At 42.0% G+C, this 18,854-nt stretch overlaps 2 protein-coding genes across 5 annotated transcripts; one reads left to right on the top strand and one right to left on the bottom strand.

Annotated features, from left to right (window-relative positions):
- The first annotated feature begins 418 nt into the window (after positions 1–418).
- Positions 419–10,489, top strand: LOC311101208 (endoplasmic reticulum membrane sensor NFE2L1-like). Its single transcript, XM_084142313.1, has 6 exons — positions 419–600; positions 2,038–2,871; positions 6,079–6,300; positions 6,406–6,498; positions 6,646–6,804; positions 6,890–10,489. Exons 2-6 carry the CDS (start codon positions 2,317–2,319, stop codon positions 8,264–8,266), a joined length of 2,406 nt encoding a protein of 801 aa, XP_083998439.1. The 5' UTR covers positions 419–600; positions 2,038–2,316; the 3' UTR covers positions 8,267–10,489.
- Positions 10,490–10,662: 173 nt separating this feature from the next.
- On the bottom strand, positions 10,663–18,197 carry LOC311101096 (chromobox protein homolog 1-like). 4 transcript variants are annotated; one of them, XM_084142151.1, is made up of 8 exons: positions 17,678–18,091; positions 16,836–16,896; positions 16,613–16,697; positions 14,120–14,237; positions 12,204–12,405; positions 11,908–12,070; positions 11,720–11,814; positions 10,663–11,407 (listed from the first exon to the last, which is right to left on the bottom strand). In XM_084142151.1, exons 4-8 carry the CDS (start codon positions 14,184–14,186, stop codon positions 11,263–11,265), a joined length of 672 nt encoding a protein of 223 aa, XP_083998277.1. In that variant the 5' UTR covers positions 14,187–14,237; positions 16,613–16,697; positions 16,836–16,896; positions 17,678–18,091; the 3' UTR covers positions 10,663–11,262. The 4 variants fall into 4 exon arrangements, with proteins under 4 accessions (XP_083998277.1, XP_083998279.1, XP_083998280.1 ...); XM_084142153.1 differs by lacking the exon at positions 14,120–14,237 and having other exon boundaries at positions 17,678–18,197; XM_084142154.1 differs by lacking the exons at positions 14,120–14,237; positions 16,836–16,896 and having other exon boundaries at positions 17,678–18,090.
- Positions 18,198–18,854: the final 657 nt, after the last annotated feature.

Genomic DNA, 18,854 nt, shown 5'->3' with positions numbered 1-18,854 from the left:
ATTAGAAAATAGTAGAAAGGAAAATAAAATAAAATGTTAAGAAACAAACATGGCATAAAACGTTTCATAACACATGTTGTTACATAGCCTAGGTATAATTGTGAAACCAGTTTTTCACTTTCTGTGTGAATTATTAGATAATTCATAGGCAGCCCATCCTATTTCTCAAATGATTTGGAAGCATATAGCCCACAGAAATCGACTCATTTTATAGAAAGGTCTGATTGTTGTATTCAATTTCCATAATTCCAAAATCTTAATATGACATGAAGATGGCTTTTTTTTTTGCCTAACTGAATAATTAATTTGTGAAGCCAGTCGATGAAATTCGTGGATTTTCACTCCGGTGATGTAAACATGCGCTCTAGAATGTTCTACGCACGCTCTGTAGGAAGCGTGTTTTGGTGTCAGATGCGCTGCTGTTAGCTAGCAAGCAGAAATATTGCAAGTCATGGTGGGCCATTCAATGGGGGGAAAGGGTGGATAATGACATTGTGTAATGCTAATAAAACATATGAGAGAACTCTTCTGAAATCAAATAATGGTTATAGAAGGTGGCCGACTTGTGGGCATACAGGCAGATGTATAAAATCTCCACGCGTAAGTATAAAATAGGTTTTAGCTAGCTAGCTAGCTAGCTATCTAACGTTAGCCAACTAGCTTTGCTAGCTAGCGAACGTTGGCTAGCTACATAACGTTAGCTTGTAGCTAATTGCGCTTGAATGTTTTGGACAAGCGACGTAAAGTAGGCGGATGCATTATCTGCTTCTTGTGTGTACGTTTAGTTGAGATTGGTAATGCAAGACATTGTTTTAAAATACATAGTAACAGTTAGCTAGCTAACGTTACATCTTAGCAATTTCTCTTCCCCCGTTGCTGTCACCTCAACATCCCGCCCCCATCTTTTCCCCATTGGTTAACATGTGTGAGACTCCAACGTTGTGATCGTATCCTTGCCTTGTGAATGGTTCACCAGCCTGTCAGTCATCTCTGCGCCACTTGTTGTTAGGGAGGTTGCTTGATATCGGAAATGAGCGCTATCAACACTTCCCTCTGGACGAGAAATACCGGTGGATGCTGGCTACGATGTTGATAGGCTGCCTACTTTGAAACATTATTGACAGATATACTGATGCATTATTTTTATTGCTATTATTTTAATGTAATTGTGTGAGTGATACATCGGTAAGCTGCAGATCTTGAAAAGCAAATGGATGAGAGGGAGACTGCTAGGGATGGGAGTCATGAAGCGTAGCTACTGGAGGAGAACCCGAGACCCTCCCTCTTTCACCTTCACATCTATTCCTGTTATGCACTGACCTAGGTGATGCATTTCAGTTGTTGTGCATTGTCAGGTTGGCATGTCAAATTGGCCTTCTTGAATTGGGGTTGAGGTACAGTGTGTTCTCTAGAGACAGTGGTTTTCAAACCTCTCCTCGGGGACCCCCAGTTAACAATTTTACTGTAGCCCTGAACTAGCTCGCAAGGGCTTTATGATTAGTTGACAATTGGAGTCAGGTGTGTTTGCTCTGGAATAGATCAAATACATGGAACATTGTTTTTGCATTCATTGCCTCTGCACTGGCAGTGCATATGTTTGGTTTATGGTTATGAGTTTAGTGTGCGTTTGATTGGGCTATTCATGTTGGTTATCAGTGAATTTGGTCATCTTAAATCTTGTGTGGCTGACTGCCCATGGTACACGTTTGAGGAAAAGCAGGTTTGTTTCAATATCTGAGGCCATACTCACATTTCATCTGGTCTGAACAATATTTGATGCATTCAGCTTCTGTTATGTCATGTAATATATTATTTTGACATTATGTAGTGTAATTTACATTTATTTATTTTTTACTGTGAAATCAGACTGTAGTACACAGGCTTAGGTTGGAGGATATTGAACCTAACATTTAATCTAAGCTTGTTTACTCAACTAATTCATATTTCTTTATCCTGTCATACATTTTTTTAAAGCATCAATACCAAGAAAATAAGGTTTAATTTGGCCTTGATCTCTCTGTCTGTCTGTCTCTGCAGGTATGGGAGGACTTACTGACCTAGAACACGGTTTACCCTTTGACTGATATTGGATGTGCATTCAAGACCGCAGAAACCCTCTCTATTCTATTCACATTTTAAGCGAACTCTGCACAATACTGCGAAAAGAGAAAGTCGCAAAAGTCCCTCTTCTGTCGTATCTGCAATTTTCATACTTTAATTGTTTATCCCAGTCTTTATCTCAGTATCAACTATTGTGCCACTAGTTTGTCCCTTGTTTAAATTTTTTACTTTCACTTTTTGTTCCTTTGTAAAGAAATGCTTTACCTGAAAAAGTACTTCACAGAGGGCCTGATTCAGTTCACCATCCTCCTGAGTCTCATTGGGGTGCGGGTGGACCTGGACACCTACCTGAGCAATCAACTGCCCCCACTGCGGGAGATCATCCTAGGCCCCAGCTCGGCCTACACCCAGACGCAGTTCCACAACCTCCGCAACACGCTGGACGGGTATGGCATCCATCCCAAGAGTGTGGACCTCGACCAGTTCTTTACCACCCGCCGGCTGCTGAACCAGGTGCGCCAGCTGGATCGCCTGTCAGTGCCCAGTCCAGAGCTGAGCACGTGGCTGGTGCACCGTGACCCTGAGACTGTGGTGTCCGCCGCCAGCCAGTCCAGCCCCAGCATCACCCTGGACAATGGGGCCGGCCTGGAGGACGTGAACAACTCCGAAGCCCCGGCCATGAGGGGTGGCGGCGGAGCGCCTGAGTCCACCTACAACCCGAGTGGAGAGGACAGCACCCTGGGAGCCGTGGCCCCCGAGGACAGCCAGGAGCAGAGCAACAGGGATGGCAACGATGACCTCACCAAAGAGGTAGGAAAGCATGTGATGATCTCACCTCTACTCAGGCTCACAAGACTATGCCAAGCTGAGGCATGGCACTTCTATTGTAATGTACAGGGAGGGATGTGTTACTAGGAGGATGTAGGCATACTTCTCAGATTACTGTTTTTAGCTGTATATTAGAGACGCCTTGTATGTGTGAACCTTGATAAATCACAATTGTAATATAATTGAAGTTATTTCTGGCATTATTGTGTAATCTGTGTTATTTGCATTATTGTAATGTCCTTGCATTAGAATCATCCGTGCCCCTAATAGTCACAGGACCACCACTGGGAGTCAGTGTGGTTTTGGGCGACACTAAGCCATTGTTAAAGTAGAATTAACTAAGTCTGAATGGATCACATTTTTATGGTAATTAAGTGGCTACGGTTGCATTAGTGGGCTTACATCAGGGATGGGCAACTGGCGGCCCCCGTGGATAGATATATATTTATTTTTAGGAACGCAGTTGGGGTCTCAAGTTAATATGTTGAGAGTTAGAATAGTAGAATACATCAGGTGCAATTTCGAAATTTGGTTGTGCGTCAGCACTTATGTCAGTCACTGACAGTCACTCAATTAGCCAATGTCAGCTCGTGTTTTGCCGGGGGGGGGGGGGTGTTAACTTAGGCCTCCAAAAGGCTAGGGCCAGCTCTGACTGCTAGTGTGGATATGCATTGATGTTGTGGTCCTCTGTAGCTCAGCTGGTAGAGCACGGCGCTTGTAACGCCAAGGTAGTGGGTTCGATCCCCGGGACCACCCATACACAAAAAAAAAAATGTATGCACGCATGACTGTAAGTCGCTTTGGATAAAAGCGTCTGCTAAATGGCATATTATATTATTATTATATGTTGGTATGCAGACCTGCGAGCCACTTCGGCCCCTCATTATTTTTTTATGGCCCCCACCCCATCAATTGCCCATCCCTGCTTACATGATCTGAAGTTACATAATCTGACTTTTAAAGTAACTGTCCAGTGTTTCAAGATTTCTATGAAATATTTCCTATAATTAATTATACTATGAGTGAAATAGTTTTCCTTCCAAAGGATAAGTATGTTAAAAAAGCAGATTTTCTGTGTTAGAATGGTGTGGGCATACCCCAACAACAGAATGTTGTCTAGGCGTATACTGGTCATGAAAAAATATTCATGCCAGTAGACTGCTGATTGGCCAGCTCATCCAACTCATCCTCTGTGAGGAAATAGCAAGTCTGTTTGAGACACAAGTTTGAGGTGGGGTTTTTGAAGTGGATTTTTTTCTCCAATTTATGCTTTGGCCACATATGAGTATAGGATGAGTCAACAACATTATTTGGATATGGGCAAATAGAATATGAACTTTTAATAATGAGATTTTCACTGGACAATTTTTTATCGTATTATATATCACTCCTTGTGTTGACCTGAGGATGAAAATATCCAAATGTAATGCACACAGTATCACAGGTATAGGCATCTTTGATTTTTGCACCACAGTCAAGTACAGGACCGTCAAAGTATTCATACCCCTTGACTTATTCCACATTTTGTTGTGCTACCACCTGAATTCAAAAGGGGTTAAATATTATTTTTTTCTCACCCATCTACACACCATACCCCATAATGAAAAATCATATTATTATTATTATTATATTTTTTTTTTAAAGGAAATACAACATGCTCATTTACATAAGTATTCACACCGATGAGGGAATATATGTTAGAATTACCATTGGCAGCGATTACAGCTGTAAGTCTCTAAGAGCTTTGCACACCTGGATTGTACCATATTTGCACATTATTATTAAAAAAATTCTTCAAGATCTGTCAAGTTGGTTGTTGATCATTGCTAGACAGCCATTTTCAAGTCTTGCCATAGATTTTCATGCCGGTTTGAGTCAAAACTCTAACTAGGCCACTCAGGAACATTCAATGTCATCTTGGTAAGCAACTCCAGTGTGTATTTGGCCTTGTGTTTTAGGTTATCGTCCTTCTGAAAGATGAATTTGTCTCCCAGTGTCTGTTGGAAAGCAGACTGAACCAGGTTTTCCTCAAGGATTTTTTTGCCTGTACTTAGATTTATTGTTTCTTTTTATCCCCCAAAACTCCCTAGTCCTTGCCGATGACAAGCATACCCATAACATGATGCAGCCACCACCATGCTTGAAAATATGAAGAGTGGTACTCAGTGTTGTGTTGGATTTACCCCAAACACAATGCTTTTGTATTCAGGACATAAAGTTAATTTCTTTGTGACGTTTTTTGCAGTTTTACTTTAGTTCCTTATTGAAAACAGGATGCATGTTTTGGGATATTTGTATTCTGTACAGGCTTCCTTCTTTTCACTCTGTCATTTAAGTTAGTGTTGTGGAGTAACTACAATGTTGTTGATCCATCCTCAGTGTTCTCCTGTCACAGCCATTAAACTCTAACTGTTTTAAAGTCACCATTGGCCTCATGGTGAAATCCCTGAGTGGTTTCCTTCCTCTCTGGCAACTGAGTTAGGAAGGAAGCCTGCATCTTTGTAGTAACTGGGTGTATTTATACACCATCCAAAGTATAATTTAATAACTTCACAATGCTCAAAGGGATATTCAATGTCTGCTTTTTTTATTTTTACCCATCTACCAATAGGTGCCCTTCTTTGCGAGGCATTGGAAAACCTCCCTGGTCTTTCTGGTTGAATCGGTGTTTGAAATTCACTGCTCGACTGAGGGACCTTACAGATAATTGTATGTGTGGGGTACAGAGATGAGGTAGTCATTCAAAAATCATGTTAAACACTATTATTGCACACGGTGAGTCCATGCAACTTATTATGTGACTTGTTAAGCAAATGTTTACTCCTGAACTTATTTAGGCTTGCCATAACAAAGGGGTTGAATACTTATTGGCTCAAGACATTTCAGCTTTTAATTTTAAATTAATTTGTAAACATTTCTAAAAACATCATTCCACTTTGACATTATTGGGCATTGTGTGTAGGCCAGTGACACAATCTCAATTTAATCCATTTTAAATTCAGGCTGTAACACATTTTTTTGAAAACGTCAAGGGGTGTGAATACTTTCTGAAGGCACTGTAGTTCTCTCTTTCCTTGAAGTGCTTTTTATTTAGAATTAAGTTGTGTAAGACAAGATGTTGTGCAACTCAATCAAGAGGGCTCTTTTCTTTGTAGTCCTAACATCTTTTTCATGTCATGTCTTTTTCAGGACATTGATTTGATTGACATCCTGTGGCGACAGGATATCGACCTTGGGGCAGGACGGGAAGTGTTCAACTATAGCAGCCGCCAGAAGGCGAGTGAGGCGGAAAAGCCCAGCCCGGAGGAGGAGGAGGAAAGAGCAGAGGCACAGGAGAGATGGAGGAATGGAGTGAACCTTCAAGAGGCTCAGCCTGTGGATGGAGAGACCGGGGAGAGCATACCAGAGCAGGTAGCTAAGGGCACAGATTGTGTTTTTCATGATCGTGTGTCCACTGCAGTTGATAGTAAAGGGAGTGACCTCTGTGCTGTCTGTTCTCCCCCTCCCCTCCCCCAGCTCCCAGGCCTTGGCTCTCAGACCTCACTGTCCCTGCAGGAATGCCTAAGGCTGCTGGAGGCCACCTTCCCTTTCGGAGAAGAATCTCCTGAGGTAAAGACATTTGCAAGCTGTTTTAGGAGACAAGCATCTTGAAATTAAGTTAAACAAACCATGATATTACAAATGCTATATTGACATTATAGGCTAAGGAAATCCCAAAAATTATTGTGAGACTTTTAAAGGTAAACATCTTATCAGTTTCCAGCCCCTGTAGTCACAGCTGAGCTTGCGGTGGCCAATGAAGAAGCTCCATCCACATCTCGGGGCCTACCACAGCCTCCCCCGTTACCCCAGCCTGTGCCCCAGTTGGACCTGGAGCAGCAGTGGCAAGACATCATGGCTATCATGGAACTACAGGTTTGTCCTTGCGCTTTAATCACAACTGGTTCTCCAGTAAAAAAAGTTTTGTTAATTTCTCTAACCAATTTTTTCTCTTTTGAAGGAAATGGAGGTTAATAACACCTCCGAGAACTCCTTCCTCAGCACTACTTCCAACAGTGCCAATACCAGTGGCAGCACAAGCGAGTCAGACTCCGTTGGAAGCTTTGGACTTACTCGTTCCTCCACCCTTATCCACCAAGATGTCAGCCTTCACCAGGCCTCCCTCCCTAGCTGCAGCCAGGACTTTCCCACACTTTTCAATCCAGTGATAGATGCCACTAGCACCGCACGGCCCCCCTTGCTTAGAATGTCCTCCAGCAACTCCTCCAACGTCAACTCTACATTCGGAGCCACCAACCTGACTGGACTCTTTCTCCCACCGCCTCTGAACAGCACCAACAACATCACTTCCACCCCAGTGGTGCCTGATCCCTTCAGCAGTCTGCTGGAGGAGTCTATGCTGGATGAGATCAGTCTGCTGGACCTGGCAATGGAGGAGGGCTTCAGCCAGGCCCAGGCCTCTCAGCTGGAGGATGAACTCGACTCGGACTCAGGCCTCTCCCTAGACTCCAGTCACAGCCCAGCCTCCCCGAGCAGCTCTGAGACCTCCTGCTCCTCCGCCACCTCCTCCTCCACCTCTGCCACCTTCTCAGAGGAAGGGGCTGTGGGATACAGCACTGACTCTGAGTCAGCCACTGTGGAACCAGAAGAAGGTGCTGTGGGGGGCTACCAGCCCGAGTTCAACAAGCTCTGCCGCATGAGCTACCAGGACCCCTCCCAGTTCCACGGGCTCCCTCAGCTCGACAACATCAACCACAATCACACCTACAATTTACCACTATCTTCATCGTTCGATGAACACCCAGAGCTACCGATTCCCACTGGCAAGAAAATGGGCCGTGAGAAGCAGTCAAAGCTTCAGCCCCAAGAGGACTTCCTGGACAAACAGTCGAGTCGCGACGAGCGCCGGGCTCGGGCCATGAAGATCCCCTTCTCAAACGAGAAGATCATAAATCTGCCTGTAGAGGAGTTCAACGAGCTTCTGTCCAAGCACCACCTGAGCGAGGCCCAACTGGCCCTCGTCCGCGACATTCGTAGACGTGGCAAGAACAAGATGGCGGCCCAGAACTGCCGCAAGCGCAAGCTGGATACCATCATCAACCTGGAGCAAGGGGTGCACGACCTGCGTCGTGACAAGGCGCGGCTGCTGAAGGAGAAGATGGAGTTTATTCGCTCCATCCGCCAGATGAAGCAGAAAGTGCAAAGCATCTACCAGGAGGTGTTCAACCAGCTTCGGGATGAGGAGGGCCGGCCCTACTCCCCCAGCGAGTACTCACTCCAGTATAGCGCCGACGGCAGCGTTCTGATCATGCCCCACACCATGACAGATCAGCAAACCCGTAAGCCCGAAAAGAAACAAAAGGACAAAAAGAAGTGAGGAGGAAGCTGTTGCCTTTTCTTTCATTTTGCTAAAGTCACGAAGGAAGATTTCTGCAGATGCAAGAGAGATGTCTTTTTTTCTTTGAGAAGATTCTTGTGAGAAGAAACTGCATTGTTGACTACTTTTCCTGCATTAGGTTTTTTTCCTTTTCTTTTGTGGTTCCTGTGTTTTCTCTCGGAAACGACTTTGAAGCAGAAGTTCTTAATTTGAATACTGAATTTTCATTGTTTGGTGGAAAAAAGGAACGAACAAGGAAAATAAGGGGTTGAATGGAATGGTTTCTCTGGATCTTTGGTACCAGGCCATGTTGTTATTACTTCATGTTATGCAGTGAAGAGACTGGTATCAAGTGAAGTCTGAGTTAAAGGAAAAACAAACATTTAGTCAACATGAAACTGGGTGTAATTCCAGTCCATTGTTAGTCAGCTTTGAGCGGACTGTTAAACCAGTTTTCTTGCTTGGGCCTTGGGAGTGATTGTTGGAGTGACTGTTTCTGGAGTAAGTAGAAGTTTCACATGTAGAGGAAAGCTAAGACAGGGCCTGGAGATGTCAAGGGTTAAGATACCAGAGGGGTAAACCAAGTCCATAATCTTAACAATACCGCAAATACTAACCAAATGTGTGGCACTTCACTTGTTCTCTAAGCAAATGTCTAGCTAGTCTGACACTGCACTCACTCAATGTGTTTATTACAAATACCACCGTTTTTGACTGGCCATTGACTTTGAGTCCCTTTGATGTAGAACTAGGACACTGGAACACAAAAAAGAGAGGCTTGGAGAGTATTCTTGGGCTTGCCATGATGTATAGGAGATGGGACGCTGAGGAAGAAGGCACACACTGCGTTACAAATGTATCAGCTTCTGTATATCTATATAGCACTGTAATTTGTCCTTCTAAGGCTTGGCTGTATGCATCGTGCCGTGTCTCTGGCTATCCCTCTGCCGCAGGTTTAAGGATGAGCTCTGCTGGTAGTCTTAGTTTTCCACACATCCTCATACTGTCCAGAATAAGCTAGGTTAGAGGTCTGGCTTCATCATGTTGGGTCTACTCCCTGCCCGTATTGCATCACACACTGTGTGTTGTGCCTGTAACCACATTGCAGGAATTTTACAGGCCAGGGAAACTCACAATATTGATTTTGATAGCCGTCGTTGCAGGAAGTACTGTATGAACTGCAACCCTGTGGAAGTGTCCCGTTTATTACAAATCAAATGCACCCATCTTTACTATCATTAAGATTAGATTGGTTTGTTTCTTGTAAGGTGACAGAGATAAGCCCTTTGGCTGTCCAGTAATTGCATAGTGGTAACTTTTGAAAGAGTTACTTGGGAGTGGTCATTCTATTTGATAGTTACCTGAAGCAATGGACAAGACAGTTGATGAATAGCCTAGTTGTCAGCTGTAATAGTTTACGGTCATACGTGTCATTAGAAAAGTAAACCAACTGAATCGAACTGAGTGAACTGACAAGGATAATGTGAAGTGAGAGCCTTGTTTTCGAATGCCTTTGTTTCACAAGCACATTTCTAAATTCAAGGGTTTTGAGAACAAAGGTTATTGGACTGTTATCAGAACATTAAAGTGCTATTGCCTGAGCTTGTGTGTTTTATTGGGGTCAAATTGGGTTTTAGCATGTACCCCTAACCAAAAAAATATCATTAGGCCATTTATTAATGCAGCAGAGATAGCTGTTTAAATATAATTTGAGTACATTTGTGAACCCCTGATCTATAGTGAAGGATGGGAAAGTTGCTGCACTGATGAGAATGTCCTATGTTCTTATTCATCCACATAACGTTCATAGTTATCACTACCCTCAGAGGGGAGCCAAGTAAAAATACTTTGCTTTTAAACAGATGTTTCATGCAGTACTAATACTTTCGCAGGAAAAAAAGTTGCTGTCTCAATTTAAATGAAAAAGTTGTTAGTTCTCGCACTTTAAAACATTTGACATTAAGACATGCAAACATTCACCTGCATTGCAACACAATGCAAAGGCCACTTAAGTTATTACTTCTTAGTGCACTGCTTTTGTTAATTGTCTTGTTTGTTCTGTAAATATTTTCTTGTGTTTTGTCATTCTTTTGCTGTAGTTTGTCTGCATTTTGCACAGCCCGCTTTGGGTTTGTTTGTGTAGTTTCTTTGGTTTACTTTGAAATATTTGCTGGCAATCTGGGATTGTTATTTTATTGATTAATAAAGTGTTTGTTTTTTTCATCTGTGACTGCATCATTTACATGATTAATAACGAGGTGAAATGTGTCCATAAAAGTATACTTTGGGGGGAATAGAATGTCTGATCATTAGGTTTTGTGAAGATAAATACATAAGGCCTTAATGTATCCAACTATTTACACAAACTTGAACTTAGGCTGTCAGAATGAGACAGATGACAATTGTAACAAGTTTATTCTCCAAAAACAGACAAGCAAGTCCTGTTAATGAAAATGTTAGAATGATAAGATGGACAAATGAGCAAAGTAAAAAGATATGGTTTTCAAAAATGTTTTGTCATCTCAATACACTAAAACCGTCACAAAATGAGCAAAGATTTACATCGTTTTGCACTATAAGCTACAAAACATTTACATAGAAAAACTAAAATGGCACCGTTGACTTGTTTACAAGACTATGAATGATAAAATTTCCACCAGCCTATACACTAATGTCAAAGGCCAGGACCTCTTACTCAACTGCCATGTGAAAATGATCTCGTAGTATCCAAATAGTCACTGGAGTGAATCTTAAAACATTTAACACTGCATTATACATGTCTTCCAGGGTTGTGTTTCCTCAAGAGAACCCATAGCCTGTATTGACTTTGGTCATATCCAGATAGATTTTAACCTGATGGGTGATATTAAACCAAAAAGGGAGTCCACATGCTGTCGTGCTTGTCTCAGACCCTCTGCCTAGAGCCCCATACGCCCTTAACACTACCTCTATAGTCTTCAGAACCAGCTTGATACCTCACACCGCTCTCCAAACGGCTAGTTCTTGTCATCCTTCTTCTCCTCCTCCTCAGTGGGGTAAGAGTGCCACGTGAGCCGCTCCTCATAGAAGGATATTACCACCTGTGGACACTTCACATTTGCTTCCTTAGCTGGTACCAGGTCTGCTTCATCCGAGTTTTTCCTACAAGAACAGGCCGTGTGGAGAGAACCACGAGTTGGATGAGTACTTAAGTGGTGGGTTCTGGCTAGTTCTGGAATTGTAGTGGTGCTATGAAATAGGCAGGATGCACAGAATGAGGAGATTGAAGGCAATGGATCCACTTTCTTTTATTGATGCATACACATGATAAACAGAGAGCACAGGGTTATGTGAATTGACAGGTACATGATATGCGCAACATGAGTTGACTTGCTACTGCTGCATGATTAGGTCTAGTAGTAACCAGTATAAATAAAGGTCAAAAGAAATGAAAATGAATAGGGCAATACAAACCATTTCATGAGGAACATGAGTTCTCCAGTGGAGTCAGTGGCACCAATAATCCTTTCTGGATCCAAACCTCGAGCAAAGCCCCTTAGTTTCTCTGGCTAAAACACAGGGAGAGTGTCACTCAATGTCACTAAATGTGAAAAAGACAAAACGATGCCATCTGTGTACACGCTTCTGTCTTTAGGACTTACGTCATCTTTTTTCTTCTTGGGTCGACTTTCCTCTCCTTCCACACTAGGCTCTGCAGACTTCCTCTTGCCTACAGACTCATGAGCTGATTTCTGTTTCTGCAGAAACTGTGCAATCAGGTCAGGACAGTCCAAATTATCCTCTGGCTCCCATGTGTTGTCATCACTGAAGAAACAAAGGCAGTGTTAATTAAGCCAGAAAACAGCATTGGAGTGAAAGAGGGGTTTTGTTTGGTCAATACAAGCATTCCACATAGGGATACAAAAATACATATCACATCTGTATTGTGTAAACTCACTCAGAAAAGCCTTTCCACTTAAGAAGGTACTCCACTCTCCCTTTCACCACCCTTCGATTCAAAACTTTCTCCACCACATATTCTTCTTCCTCTTCCTCCACGGCCACAACATCCTCAGCCTTCTTCTCCTGTGTCTTCTCAGCCGGCGTCGTCATCGTCACCTCAGACTGGATGGGGGCTGTTGTTGCAGGGTTAATGTCAGCTGTGGGTGCAGGAACAGCAAATCACGTCTCCAGACAACGCCCACTCTGTTGACGGTGACACTTATACTGAACTTTTCATTAAAGGGGAAACCCCCCGTTGAAACAATAAAGTGACTCCCCGCCTCTGTTTTGGTAAAAAGCTAAGGGATGGGCCTGGAGAAATTTCACCAATCTCAAATTCATAGACAGCACTATGGTTGCAGGACTGACCACCCAAGATATCAAAATGATAGTTTTAAGCATGTTGAGGCTATAGTGTTTGTTTACATTCACTATGTTTACAAACATTGGAGAAAAACAAGCTTATATTTTGGGTTCTGATGGGGTGTGACAGCTTAACTAAGTTAATGAGGCATTTAAGTTATATTTTTCAAGAATTACTGTGTATTCAGCCATGACTGAAATTATTGGCATCCTTAATAAAGATGAGAAAAAAAGACTGTATAAAATAAATACAAATCCTGAGCTATATTGTATGCAAAAAAATAAATAAATAGGAAATTTGATTACTTTATACTAACACAATTGCTCAGAGAAAGAGATTTTGTTTAACAAGTCATAAAAAAAGAATAAAAGATAGGAGTAAAGTTTTCCGGCACACTCCCCTTGCAAGGATAACAGCACCAATCCTTTTTCTAAAACGTTTTATGAGATTGAAGAACACATTGGGAAGGATCTTAGACCATTCCTCTATACAGAATCTTGCCAGATTCTCGCTATCCTTCGTCTGCGCTTATGGACAGCCCTCTGACAATTCAAACCATAATATTTTCAATGGGGTTCATATCCAGAGACTTTGATTGACCACAAACTTTGATTGTGGTAAATTAACAATTTCTTTGTGGAATTTGATGTGTGCTTGGGGTTATTGTCTTGCTGCAAGATCCACTTGTGGCCAAGCTTCAGCCTCCTGGCCAGTGGCGATTTTAGCATGTAAATCTTGGTGGGGCAAAGAAACAAAATAAATGTTGGGGATGCATGCCAGCAAAACTACACAACGCAACACTAAACAATACATTAATTGCACTATAACGATGACAAACTGTGCCCACAAACTGTTAGGGCCTACATAAAGCTGTCCCAAAAGCAGAGTCCCAACACCTTACCACTGCTACACCTGGGTATCAGCGGAGCCTTGTCTGGCATCGAAACAGTTCATTCAGCCTCATTTAATGCCTTTTTTTTTTTTTAAACATAGCTGATATGGCTGACTTGCTAAAACAAATGTGGTTTCTACTGACAATTGAGATGTACTAACTATGGCATAAGGGGACAACAAGCGGATAAGAGGCAATCCGTAATTTCGATTAAGACATTAATGAGCGAGCTAGGACGGACGTAGTCAATATCACTATTTGTTCAGCACTTTTGAAATGTACAGCGACAGAATTCAGAACATGGGCCGTTCTTACAGTGTTCTCCCTGTACACCAAGTCAGAACCGTAGGATAAATAAAGGGGACATATAAGCAGACAATGAAAGCTCTTACAATATTAAATGATTACATTTCTCTAAAACAGGTTCTAGGCATGTCAGAACAGTAGGTGAAATTAAGAGGGGAAAATAGACCAAATTATTAGGGTGAGGCACATGGGCTACTAACAGCTTACTACAAAACATACACATAGCATTACTTCCTTAGCTACAGTATACATATCTCCTTGGCATATTACATCATTTATGCAGCAGCATACAATACATTTTTGGACTCACCTTGTTGTGCTGTGCTCACTTGAACAGGAAGGTGGCGCGGAAGTCCTTCGTGGGAAAATTTTGTCATCAAAGTCTGGCATTCTTTGGATTTATGGTGCTTTCAAGACAACTAGGAACTCTGGAAAAAAACAAGGTCGAATCATGATGACGTCAGTGATCTTCAGGTCGTAGCTCTAGAAAGATGCCCGAGTTCCCGACTTACAATTCCGAGTTGGATGACCGTTCAAAACGTATTTTCCCAGTTGGAGCTCATTTTTCCCAAGTTCCCAGTTGTCTTGAACTCACTGAAGTCAGATTTCCCAGTTAACAGTTGTTTTGAGCACGGCAGATATCATGCTGGATTGACAGCATGGCCAATGTTAAATGTTTATCATTTTAAGCTTGGAAGAGAGACCCTTAAACCCAGAATTGGGACCACACATCCACTCCACTGAATAGCAGGCTAGTGATTGCTTTGCAATGCTTGCAGTTAGCCACTGATTCCTTCCAAAGCACTCGTTGTTGAATTTGCAATCTCCAACTTATTGTGTAATGTTTATGTCTAATGGCCGATGAGCACGATACGTTTTATCTATAACTTCTCTTCATTATTTCTCTTCATATGATAAGGATTTGCCAGTAGATAGTTGACTTGATTCATGATGATGACTGCTAGCTAAGATTTTGAAAGCATGATGTTGACATGATCAGTCCAATCAAAGCTACTGTAGATATAATGTGATTTGACGTCATTTTATCTGTGGCCAATGACCTTGAGCCTTCTTGGATGGGCACTTCTAATATAACTCTATGGCAGCACCCAAGGGGCTTGAATTTTCGAGCTCTACCCTTAGATTTGGCAGTGACATAGTGTCCCCATGAGTGACAGAACACTGAGCCAATCACGGCGCAACTAGAGAACATTACCAACCCCTACGCTCCGTATTTTCCGCTGGCTGCCCCACCACCACAGAAAGCACTGAGCTAGGCTGAAACCTGCATTTTGAAGCTGCCTTACTCAAGAAAGCAAAAAAGAAACCATGTTTGTATGCGGCTTTATTAACTCAAAGATTATAATTTTTTTTAATTATACATTGTTTGCAAACTGATATGTGACGTATTAATGCCAAAATAACATGCAAAACAGGCACTGCCCCACCTGCCCTAAATGACTGGTCGTCACTGCTCCTGGCAGAGGCAACCAGGTTTTTGGCTAAAATGTCCTGGTACTGGGTAAAGTTCATGATGCTGTTGACCTTAACAAGAACCTCAAGACCAGTGGAAGCAAAATAGCCCCATAACATCAAAGATCCACCACCATATTTGACAGTAGGTATGGGGTTATTTTCCGCTTATCACATCCTTCTTTCGCCACCAAACCCACCACTGGTGTGCGTGGCCAAAGAGCTCTATTGTCATGTCATCTGACCATAGCACCGGTTCCAATCCAATGCCATTTAGCAAACTCCATACGTTTACATTTGTTGGATGACTGAAAAATAGAGCTCTTTGGCCACACACACACACACACACACCAATGGTGGGTTTGGCATCGAAAGAAGGATGTGATAATAACCCCAAGCACACATCAAAATCCCAAAAAGAAATTGTTAATTTACCCCCCCAAAAAATCTACATTTTGCAATGGCCATCTCAGTCTATGGACATGAACCCCATTGAAAACCTGTGGTTTGATTTTGGAGAGGGCCGTCCATAAGCGCAGACGAAGGATATCAAGGATCTGGGAAGATTCTGTATGGAGGAATGGTCTAAGACCCCCCCCCCCCCAATGTGTTCTCCAATCTAATAAAACATTTTAGAAAAAGGCTCAGTGCCGTATTGAAAACAGGGGTGCTATTAATTTTGACCCCTCTTTTTTTTTTTTCCTTCTAGTACATGTTTAATAAAATCTCTTTCTCTGAGCAATTGTATAAAATAATATAATTTCCCCCTTTTTTTGAGCATACAATAGCTCAGTATTTTTTATTTTATACCATTTTCTTGCTAATCTTTATTTAAAAAATGGATGTAGCAACTACAGATTGTCCCTTTAAAGCCTACAAATGCTAAGCTCTATGGCAAGGCTCTCCAACCCTGTTCCTGGAGAGCTACCGTCTTGTAGGTTCACTCCAACCTTAATCTAGCGCACCTAATTCTAATTAATTAGCTGGTTGATAAACTGAATCAGGTTACTTACAACTGGGGTTGGACTGAAAACCTACAGAATGGTAGCTCTCCAGGAACACAGTTGGAGAGCCCTGCTCTATGGCATCTTGTGAGACAGGTAGCCTTACCTTTTGAATTGATATACTGTAATTCAGTGAAACACATGAGGTAGATGGGAAAGTCACAACACTGAGTGCCACACATAAATAATAAACACCTATGTTTACCCATAGCTGCAGAAGTAGATTTGTTAGTAGAAATAGCAGCTTGACTTTTACAAAAACATATGCTCCCTTACCCCACACAGACAAAACAGTGAAATTGTATGTATGAAAAATGTTATAAGACCTTCAGTAAGAGTGGGAGCATCATTAGAAGGTTCTGTAATCTCGCTCATACTCATCAGGTAGACCGTGGGACCAGCAGTTGGTTCCTGGTCAAAGTCAAGAATAGGGCAATGGGGGTCAGGAATGAATAAGGTATAAAGGAAAAAAATAACATTGGAGAGAAGGTGATTCATGAGTGGCTACATGTCTATATATCAATGTTTTATTTTTTTGGTACTTTTTACCCCTTTTTCGTGATATCCAATTGGTAGTTGCAGTTTTATTTCCAGTTCTCTAGCAGGGGCCCTTGACGTAGGTGGGTAAAAAAGCATGTAAGAACTTTAGGGAGTGAATGGTTATTACAGGTTTACTAAGCCTAATGTCACAGTAAGTTGTTTAATGTTTCGGTAGATAATTAAAAGGGATGTGCGTCAAGAGACCAGTGCGCAAATTTCAAACATCCAATGAGCACAGCGCTCAAGAGAAGCACGAGAATATGGATAGGTTGGTCACCTGCAGCTCCAATTTTAATTACTGTGGCCATCATGCAGGAGATGGTGCATTAACACACATCCTTCGATCTGTACAACAATCAAAGGGCTAGCTAGCTACCGCTTACAATACGAGGTGATACCAAAGTCAAAGATCGTTTAGAAACTATTTGGTCATACTGTATCATGATGTGCAAATAATGATCAGTTAGCCAAAGATGGTTTGAAAACTCAGTTAACAGTCTAGCTTGCTGCCTGTGTTATTTAGCTATTTAACAAGATAGCCAGCTTTACAGAGTCATGGTCCAGCAGCGAGTCGGGCGAGCTCTCCACTACTAGTACACACGCCACTCTCCTCCTCCATATTGGTTTAAAAAGAAAATAAAAGCAGCACTACTCCGCTAGCATGCAAATTCTGAATGTGTTAGCTATCTAGCTAACAAAGGTGCAATGTATATGGAAATGCATTGTATATTATCTTTCCGTAGCTAGATACACGCTGTAGCTGTATAACAGTAGCTAGAAACGATCTCCCAACACAAACGTGCAGGTAGCTAACGTTAAGAGAGCAAGGATATAATGGAGCGTTAACTCACCTCAAAACGAGTTATTCGACAGGGAAAATAGTCTCTGTCTTTAAATTATGTTGAGATATGATTAGCAAAATAACCTGGGTTATAATTTCTTATATAAATCAGTTTAGCTTATTATATTAAATCAAATATGAGCTTGCGTAAGGTAAATTGATCGTGTCCGATAAATAAAAAAAAAGAACACCGTTTGTACACGTGCATCAACTCCACATTGTGTGGATTTCCCGACGAAACCAAAGTTATCTCGTGTAGCTAGCTAGCTAGGTTTCTCAGATGTTCTATAGATTAGTTAGTCGGTCGAGCTGAAGTGAGTGTATGAGCGAGGTATCTGTCCGCTCCCGCTCGAACATGTTCAATTTTAACCCAGCCTTTTCTACTAAATGCGTATAATTTTATCCTGTCCATAATATTTTAGCTAGGTCAAAAGTGTCGGCGCTATAACATTTCATATGAAGGTAAAAGGGCGACTTTTTAATTTAATAAAACAAAATGCTTTGAGTTTGCCCAGAAACGGATATTACGTCGCGACTGACGTCTATGATTTTAGTAAACAAAAATACCACTGGGAAGCCAGCAAGAATAAGCAATTAGCTATCCGGGATCCTTGGGACATCGCTACCCTTTAACTATAACTCTTACCTTAACCCACATGTGTCAAACTCATTTCACGGAGGGCCGAGTGTCTGCGTGTTTTCGCTTCACCCTTGTACTTGATTGATGAATTAAAGTCACTAATTAGTAAGGAACTCCCTTCACCTAGTTGTCTAGGTCTTAATTGAAAGGGGAAAAAAACAAAAACCTGCAGACACTCTGCTCTCCATGGAATGAGTTTGACAGCCCTGCCTTTACCATTTTTAATATCAATTTAAATGGGGGGTATGGACGTCCCAAAGATCCCGGATAGCACGGACCTAGCAAGAATAATGCCGCGTTCAAAACAACTGGGAACTTGGAAATCTCCAACTTCAAACTTCAATGCGTTAAAGACAACTGGGAACTCGTTTTGAACGGTAATCCAAGTCGGAACCTCGGGCATCTTTCTAGAGCTCTGTTTTTGCGACCTGAAGATCACTGACGTAATTATTTGACCTCGTTTTTATCCGAGTTCCCAGTTGTCTTGAAAGCGTCATAAGGCCGTGACCTCGGCGATTTCCCTTCAAAATAAAAGTCCCGCAATGAA

This window comes from Coregonus lavaretus (assembly GCF_964263955.1).
Source record: "Coregonus lavaretus genome assembly, chromosome: 25".
NCBI lineage: Eukaryota > Metazoa > Chordata > Actinopteri > Salmoniformes > Salmonidae > Coregonus > Coregonus lavaretus.
The sequence above is the reverse complement of the archived record's forward strand: the minus strand, read 5'-3'. Positions and strand labels throughout refer to the sequence as shown.